At 42.1% G+C, this 8,791-nt stretch overlaps 1 protein-coding gene across 2 annotated transcripts in view; it reads left to right on the top strand.

Moving 5' to 3' along the window:
- The window catches only part of MPHOSPH9 (M-phase phosphoprotein 9), an 87,112-nt gene that overhangs the window by 6,880 nt on the left and 71,441 nt on the right, over positions 1-8,791 (top strand). The window contains exons 3-5 of one of the 2 annotated variants that reach the window (XM_011964532.1): positions 983-1,136; positions 5,430-5,519; positions 6,633-7,147. In XM_011964532.1, the coding sequence (XP_011819922.1) occupies positions 983-1,136; positions 5,430-5,519; positions 6,633-7,147 (759 nt within the window). The remainder of the gene's footprint in view (positions 1-982; positions 1,137-5,429; positions 5,520-6,632; positions 7,148-8,791) is intronic. The other variant, XM_011964533.1, reaches the window with a different exon arrangement.

Genomic DNA, 8,791 nt, shown 5'->3' with positions numbered 1-8,791 from the left:
CCTGCCTCAGCCTCCTGATTAGCAGGGACTGCAGGCGTGCACCACCACACCCGGCTAATTTTTTGTATTTTAGTAGAGATGGGGTTTCACCATGTTGGCCAGGATGGTCTCGATTTCCTGAGCTCGTGATCCGCCCACCTCGGCCTCCCAAAATGCTGGGATTACAGGCGTGAGCCACTGTGCCTGGCCTCCTTTGAATTTTTAGTAATATTTTCACTGGTCCTAACTATTATTTTACTGTTATTTTTATTTATTTATTTTTAAAACAAATTCTTTGTGAAAGAAAGCAGGATATCAAGCAGTAAATAAATGAAAATGATCTTTTTGTGACTAGATTTTAAGTACATTTTAATGTCCTGAAATATATTGTGTGTTTATAAAACAAATCCAAAATAACTTACCTGAAGTTTGGAAAAGCAGTACTCCTGGAAAGAATCAGTGCTGTTTTACACACTGAGTAGGCTAAGTAAGTCCTGAATATTTGCTGCTAATTTGCTTGGCACAACTTTTATTCAGAGATAGTGCCGAGATAGGCATCAGCTTATCGTACCAAATTATGGGTATCCAGTGAACAAGATTTGACTGTCATTTGGGGCAGTGGAGAAAGAATCCCCACTGCACAATGAAGGGCTGTTCTTAAAGTTGGGGGAAATAATCCTCTGGAATAGGGGAGATCAGAGAAGCTGGAAATTAATCTTATTGTTTAGCACAGACTTTTTTATTTTCTGCTGATCCTTTGGAGTGTTCTCTCACTTCTGGAGAAGGTCTTTCTGTTGTGTTCTTAAAAAGAATACAGTGCGGTCTTTTTACTGCCCTTTTCCTTTTGTGAACCAACTTGTGATCAGATTTTCAACAAATGAGGTGCCATTAGAAGGATTAAATATCAGTGGTTTTGTACTGCTCTGCTAAATCTTGAACTGCTGAATTATTCAACACTTTGATAGAGTGAAGAAAACCATTTGAATTATTTATGTTTCAACAGAAGTAGTCCCCACCTTAGTACAAATGGGGTATCCTCTTTCTCAGGGAAGACCAGACCATCTGTAATTCAAGGTACAGTTGAAGTCCTAACTTCTTTAATGCAAGAGCTACAAAACAGTGGAAAGACTGATTCGGAACTTTGGAAAAGCTGTGAGGTATCTAATTTTGTTTTATTTTTGTAATTTTAAGATAATTATATTAAAACATACCTCTACTAAACTCTAAATTATTAGAAATTTATGTCCTGAAGAGCATGACACTTTTAAGTTAATGCTAAAGTGGTCAAGTATATTAATTTAGGAATGATATTGAATGAATGGGAAAAAGGTGATCAAAAGTATTTTTTAACAATATATTACTGATTAGACATTCTAATTTGTATATTAAATATGAACTAAAATATTGTCTTCATTCAGAGACCTGAGAATCCCAAAATTATTAAAATTGTTACTAATTGTAATGTTGTCAGTAACTTATATGGAATTTTAAAAAGCCTAAATCCACTTTGAAATATTTTCAATGTTCTAATTATAAATTGAAGCTTCTATTTAGTACCTTACCATATTCAGCTGTGATACATTCCATTATATTGTTTTCAGATCAGTGGTTCTTTCTTTGGCTCATAGGTTAAACTGTGATATAAAAATGTGACAGTTAAAAGAATACTTACATGGCCGAGCACAGTGGCTCACGCGTATAATCCTTTCACTTTAGGCGGCCATGGTGGGAGGTTTGGTTGAGGCCAGGAGTTTGAGACTAGCCTGGGCAAGATAGCAAGACCCTGTCTCTACAAATATAAATACATACATAAATTAGCTGGGCATGGTGGCATGGGATCTGTAGTCGTAGCTACTTGGGAGGCTGATGTGGGAGGATCACTTGAACCCAGGAGGTCAGGGTTGCAGTGAGCTATGATCACAGCACTACACTGCAGCCTAGGTGACAGACTGAGACCCTGTCTCTCTCTATATATAAAAATAGAGAACCTGTAATCCCAGCACTTAAGGAGGCGGAGGTAGATAGCTTGAGCCCAGGAGTTTGTGACCTGCTTGGGCAACATAACTAGACCCCCTCAGTAAAAAAAAAAAAAAAACACAAAACCTTACATATAAATTTTGTTTCATAGAATAATGCTCAAGATAGACTTTCTTAAGGCTGAATTTGATAGTTTTTAATAGAAATGTATAAACCATTATTAATTCTTAGAAAGCACTAGATCTTATTTTAAACGTTAATTATACTTTTAAAAGCATAATTTGTGTTATTTTTTAGCAAGTAGAGTAAGCGAAATGAAAGATTACCTGGTTTAAGAATTCAATAGCAGCAACTGCTAAGTATAATTATTTATATCCATTATCCATAATTATTGGAATTATAAGAAAGTATTACTATATGCTTAAAAAAATTGAGTTTTCAGTTTTTATACTTTATGCTTGTTTGCATATAATAATCAGTGTGTACTAATGTGAAAGACCTTTAAAAATGCCCATACAAATGCAATTAAAAATGGAATGTTTTATTAAATATATTAAATGTTTCCCCTAATGTATCTACTCATTAGCTTTTTGTTTGTTTGTTTGTTTGTTTGTTTGTTTTTTGAGATGGAGTCTGGCGCTGTGGCCCAGGCTGGAGTGCAGTGGCTGGATCTCAGCTCACTGCAAGCTCTACCTCCCGGGTTTGCGCCATTCTCCTGCCTCAGCCTCCCGAGTAGCTGGGACTACAGATGCCCGCCACCTCGCCTGGCTATTTTTTTGTATTTTTTAGTAGAGACGGGGTTTCACTGTGTTAGCCAGGATGGTCTCGATCTCCTGACCTCGTGATCCACCCGTCTCGGCCTCCCAAAGTGCTGGGATTACAGGCTTGAGCCACCGCGCCCGGCCTTGTTTGTTTGTTTTTGAGACAGAGTCTCGCTCTGTTGCCCAGGCTGGAGTGCCATGGTGCGATCTTGGCTCATAGCAACCACTGTCTCCCAGGTTCAAGTGATTCTCCTGCCTCAGTCTCTCGAGTAGCCGAGATCACAGGCGAGTGCCACCATGCCCACCTAATTTTTATATTTTTAGTAGAGAAGGGGTTTTGCCATGTTGGCCAGGCTGGTCTCGAACTCCTGACCTCAGGTAATCTGCCTACCTTGGCTTCCCAAAGTGCTGGGATTACAGGCATAAGCCACCATGGCTGGCCCTCATTAGCTTTTGATACCTGAATTAACATGCTTTAGGACAAAGGAGGCATTGCCATAATGTAGTTTAACTTCTGGAAAATTTGTGTTTAACTAGAAATTGTTACTTTTAACAATTTGAAATCAACATTTTTTTTGACATCAGCATCTTAAGTCAGAATCAGAATATATTCCCCTCCATACCTCTCCCCTCCCTTCCCTCCCATCTCCCTCCTCCTTCCTTCCCTCCCTCCCTTCCTCCCTTCTCTTTGTTTCTTTTTCTCCTCTTTCATTCTCTTTCTTTTTTATTTTTTTAAATAGGGTCTCACTCTGTCACCCAGGCTGGAGTGCAGTGGCACAACCTCTGTTCACTGCATCTTCAACCACTTGGGCTCAAGCCATCCTCCCACGTCAGCCTCCCGAGTAGCTGGGACTACAGGTGCATACCACCATGCCCAGCTAATTTTTGTATTTTTTGTTGAGACAAGGTTTTGCTATGTTGCCCAGGTTAGTCTTGAACTCGTGAACTCAAATGATCCACCCACCTTGGCCTCCCAAAGTGCTGGAATTACAGGCATGAGTCACTGTGCCTAGCCTCTGAGCTCTCTTTTTATAACAGCTTTCAAAATAACATCAATTTATATTATCCTAAAATGAAATTCATAGGTAAAATAACCTACCTGTACCCACTTTAAAAAATCAGTAACATGTATTTGGATATATCCATGTGAGGCACATGTTCATTAGAAGACATAATGAAGTAGTCATGTTTACCTGTATGTAGACTCACTGTGAATTCAGCAGCTGAACACAGATCGATGTAGCTATGGTGTGTTGATGATCCAGGTATTGTATACAGCACCTCCACTGGTAACATGCTTTTCTGAAAGGGTGATGAACTTCTCATGAGATTTTGAAACAAGTTTGTTTTGATGTTATGAATACTGTGCAAAATATTTATTGTTTTGTAATATAAAATGGACACAGGACAATTCTTCGTCGTGGGGGACTGCCCTATGATCTGCATGCCTGGACCCTGCCCACTAAATGCCAGTGATGTCCCTCCAGCTTTGTCATGACTGTGACCTTACAGATTTCCAACATGGAGTTGCTTCCCCATTGAGATCACTGCATCATATTTAAATTTAAAACTTAGGCCTGTAATCCCAGCACTTCAGGAGACCGAGGCAGATGGATCAGTTGAGGTCAGGAGTTCGAGAACAGCCTGGCCAACATGGTAAAACCGTGTCTCTACTAAAAAAAATAAAAATTAGCCAAACATGGTGACACATGCCTGTCACCTCAGCTACTTAGGAGGCTGAGGCACGATAATTGCTTGAACTCGGGAGGCGGAGGTTGCAGTGAGCCCAGATCATGCCACTGCGCTCCAGCCTGGGCGAGAGAGCGAGAGACCCCGTCTCAAAAAATAAATAAATAAAACTTAATCCTCTTAGCCACCTATGAGATGTTGTTATTCCCATTTTATAAAGTAGGAAACTGAGGTACAAATAAATTTGTCCAGAACCCCACAAGTTTTTAGTGGAGAGCTTGGAGTTAGAGTGGGGCAGGGGTAGGAGACAGAGTTCACAAAGTGAACAATTAAGAGACTTTCTGATGTGGCAAATGCTATGAAGGAAATACATAGGATGATAAGAAAGAAAGGAACTGTTAGGATGGTTTGAGAAGATGACAGTTAGGCTGAAATTGCAGGGTGGGAAGACAGCAGTCAGGGTGGGAGGACAGCAGTCAGGGTGGGAAGACAGCAGTCAGGATGGGAAGACAGCAGCCATGGTGAGAGCTGAGCAAGAGCTTGCCAGGTGGCGGGCACGGCAGGTGCTCAGCTGTGAGGTGGGAGACAATTGTGGCACGCTCGAGAACAGGATGCCTGGGAGGCAGGTGTGCAGCCAGCAAGGGACAGAGGGCTGGGATGAAGTGGGGAGGTGCGTAGGAGCCAGACAGTGCAGAGCCGTCTAAGGAGAGCTTAGGAGTGGAAAGATGCTGAAAGGCTTTACACAGGCAGGTAGTTTTCATAGCCACTTCCTGCTGTTGTGTATTGCTGCATATGGTCTGTGGCTGAAAGTCTCCCAGCCTTGAGGCTGAATGTAGCCTTCTGTAGAACTCCCTGCTCCCTTGGTGTGACGTGCTGGCATACTCCAGCTATGAGAGTGCTGATGGCTCTTGGGATTCGGGATGGATCATGACCTAAAAAGTGCTCTTTTACACTGGAGGAATTGTTCTGTGAAATGTTAAGTCAAAAAATTATTTTTAACTAACATATTTTATAATTTAATAGACCAGGTGGTTACAGCTATTCAATTTGGTGGAAAAACAATGCCAAGAACAGATAGTTGCCCAGCAGGAACAGTTCCACAACCAAATTCAAGTAAGTTGTCATTTACATTGATTCCTTTTTTATATACATATACATATACATATACATACACAACACATATAGAAATGGAGTCTCACTCTTGTCGCCCAGGTTGGAGTGCAGTGGCATGATCTCAGCTCACTACAACCTCTGCCTCCTGGGTTCAAGCCATTCTCCTGCCTCAGCGTCCCGAGTAGGTGAGATTACAGGCACCCGCCAACACGCCTGGCTAATTTTGGTATTTTTAGTAGAGATGGGGTTTTGCCATGTTCGCCAGGCTGCTCTCGAACTCCTGACCTCAGGTAATCCACCCGCCTCGGCCTCCTGCCTGGCACTTTTTAAATTTTATTTTTATTTATTTTTTTTGAGATGAAGTCTCACTCTGTTGCCCAGGCTGGAGTGCAATGGCACGGTCTTGGCTCACTGCAACCTCCACCTACCAGGTTCAAGCAATTCTCTTGCCCCAGCCTCCTGAGTAGCTGGGAATACAGGTGTGTGCCACCATAACTGGCTAATTTTTGTATTTTTATTAGAGACAGGGTTTCATCATGTTGGCCAGGCTGATCTTGAACTCCTGACCTCGTGATCTGCCTGCCTCGGCCTCCCAAAGTGCTGGGATTACAGGCATGAGCCACCACGCCCAGCGTCCTTTTTTATATTTGTAAGAAAAAACAATATGTTATATCAATTTTTTTTTTTGAGACAAGGTCTCACTCTGTCACCCAGGCTGGCGTGCAGTGACACGATTTTAGCTGACTGCAACCTCTACCTCCTGGATTCAGGAAATTCTCCTGCCTCAGTCTCCTGAGTAGCTGGAATTACAGATGTGCACCACCATGTCTGGCTAATTTTTAGTAGAGTCAGAGTTTCACCATGTTGACCAGGCTGGTCTTGAGCTCCTGACCTTGTGATCTGCCCACCTCGCCCTCCCAAAGTGTTGGGATTGCAGGTGTGAGCCACCGTGCCTGGCCACCAGCCTCAATTTTGTTTATAAACTAAAGATAAAGCATCACATTTTTTTAGAATGATATTTCATCATATTTTGAAACATGATATTCTTGTAACAGTCATAAAAATATGATGTTTAATATACTTTCTTACCCAAATCTAACTTTTTATTTCCAGCATATACAGGAGGAGATAAAAAATTTAGTCAAATTACAGACTAGTAGTGCTTCCTGTGAAGGAAATTCTTCAAACAAACAAGTATCTTCGGAAAGTCAAATGGGTTTTTTTTCTGAAAGCAGTGAGAGAAATGAATCTGTTATCCATTATCCTGAATCCACAGAACCTGAAATACAGCAAGAAATGTCCACGTCACAACCAGACTGCAATGTGGATAGTAGCTCAGTAAGCAGTGGATATGGCACCTTTTGTATCTCAGATTTAAATCCGTACAAATCTAAAGACCCTAAGGAGTTCATGGAGCACGTAGATGTTCCCAAAGGACAGTATGTAGCACCTGCGGTGCCAGCCGATTCACTTGTAGATGGTGTGAAAAATGAGAGTTTTTATGTACAGACTCCTGAAGAGTGCTGTGCGTCTTTGAAGGAAGATGTATCCATTTTTCCTGGTGAATTTGAACATAATTTTCTTGGTGAAAATAAGGTTTCTGAAGTATACAGTGGGAAAACAAATGGGTAAGTAGAATTTCCCTCATTCGAAGGGAGTTTATTACATTTAGAATCTAGTAAATAAAGTTCCTTTTAATGGACTATAATAGAATGGGATGTATTTGAACATTTATCAGTTTGTTGCCTGTAGAAAATTGAAATAAACAAATCACACCACACTATATTCTTTTTTTTTTTTTGAGACGCAGTCTCGCTCTGTTGCCCAGGCTGGAGTGCAGTGGCCGGATCTCAGCTCACTGCAAGCTCCGCCTCCCGGGTTTACGCCATTCTCCTGCCTCGCCCTCCCGAGTAGCTGGGACTACAGGCGCCTGCCACCTCGCCCGGCTAATTTTTGTATTTTTTAGTAGAGACGGGGTTTCACCGTGTTAGCCAGGATGGTCTCGATCTCCTGACCTTGTGATCCGCCCGTCTCGGCCTCCCAAGGTGCTGGGATTACAGGCTTGAGCCACCGTGCCTGGCCCACACCACACTATAGTCTAATGACACTGACTTTCTTCCCATCTGTAATGTTGTAAGACTGCTAAACTCTTAAGGTCGGAAACTTTGCCAGAAAATAGAAAAGATATTTTTAGCAGACAGGACTGTATCAATAGTGGAAGTTTGTCACACATGTTCATGTAATTTGAATAATTTTTTTTTTTTAAAGGTGGGGGTCTTACTTTGTTGTCCAAGCTGGTGTGCAGTGGTGCAATTATAGCTCACTGCAGCCTAGAATTCCTGGGCTCAAGTGATCCTCCTGAGTAGCTAGGACTATGAGTGCATGCTATGTTATCATGTCTAGCTGAAACTGAAAATTATATATGGGGTTACCCAATTTTATGTTTTTTTTTTTTTTTTTTTTTTTTTTTTGAGATGGAGTCTTGCTCTGTCTCCCAGGCTGGAGTGTAGTGGCGCAATCTCAACTCACTGCAACCTCTGCCTTCCTGGTTCAAGTGATACTCCTGCCTTAAGCCTCCTGAGTAGCTGGGACTACAGGTGCGGGCCACCACACCTGGCTAGTTTTTGTATTTTTAGTAGAGACATAGTTCCACTATGTTGGGCAGGCTGGTCTGTCTCCTGACCTCAGGTGATCTGCCCACCTTGGCCTCCCAAAGTGCTGGGATTACGGTGTAAGCCACTGCGCCTGGCCCCAGTTTTATGTTTTTTATTTTCTTTTTTCTAGTCTGTATCCTGCTGAATGTTTTTGTTTGTTTCTTTTGTTTTGTTTTTATTTATTTATTTTTTAAGACGGAGTCTCACTCTGTCACTCAGGCTGGAGTGCAGTGGTACGATTGTAGCTCACTGCAACCTCTACCTCCTAGGTTCGTATGATTTTCCTGCCTCAGCCTCCTGAGTAGCTGGGACTACAGGCATGTACCACCACGTCCAGCTAATTTTTGTATTTTTAGTAGAGATCGGGTTTTCCCGTGTTGGCCAGGCTGGTCTCAAACTCCTGACCTCAAGTGGTCTGCCCACCTTGGCCTCCCAAAGTGCTGAGATTATAGGCGTGAACCACTGTGCCCGACCTGAATTTTTTTATGTATAAGAAGAATTTTTGGCCGGGCGCGGTGGCTCAAGCCTGTAATCCCAGCACTTTGGGAGGCCGAGACGGGCGGATCACGAGGACAGGAGATGGATAACCCGGTGAAACCCCGCCTCTGCTAAAAAAAA

The sequence above is a fragment of the Mandrillus leucophaeus genome, unplaced genomic scaffold (assembly GCF_000951045.1).
Source record: "Mandrillus leucophaeus isolate KB7577 unplaced genomic scaffold, Mleu.le_1.0 Scaffold7, whole genome shotgun sequence".
NCBI classification, from domain to species: Eukaryota; Metazoa; Chordata; class Mammalia; order Primates; family Cercopithecidae; genus Mandrillus; species Mandrillus leucophaeus.
Note: the sequence above shows the minus strand (reverse complement) of the source record. Positions and strands in the feature narration are given on the sequence as shown.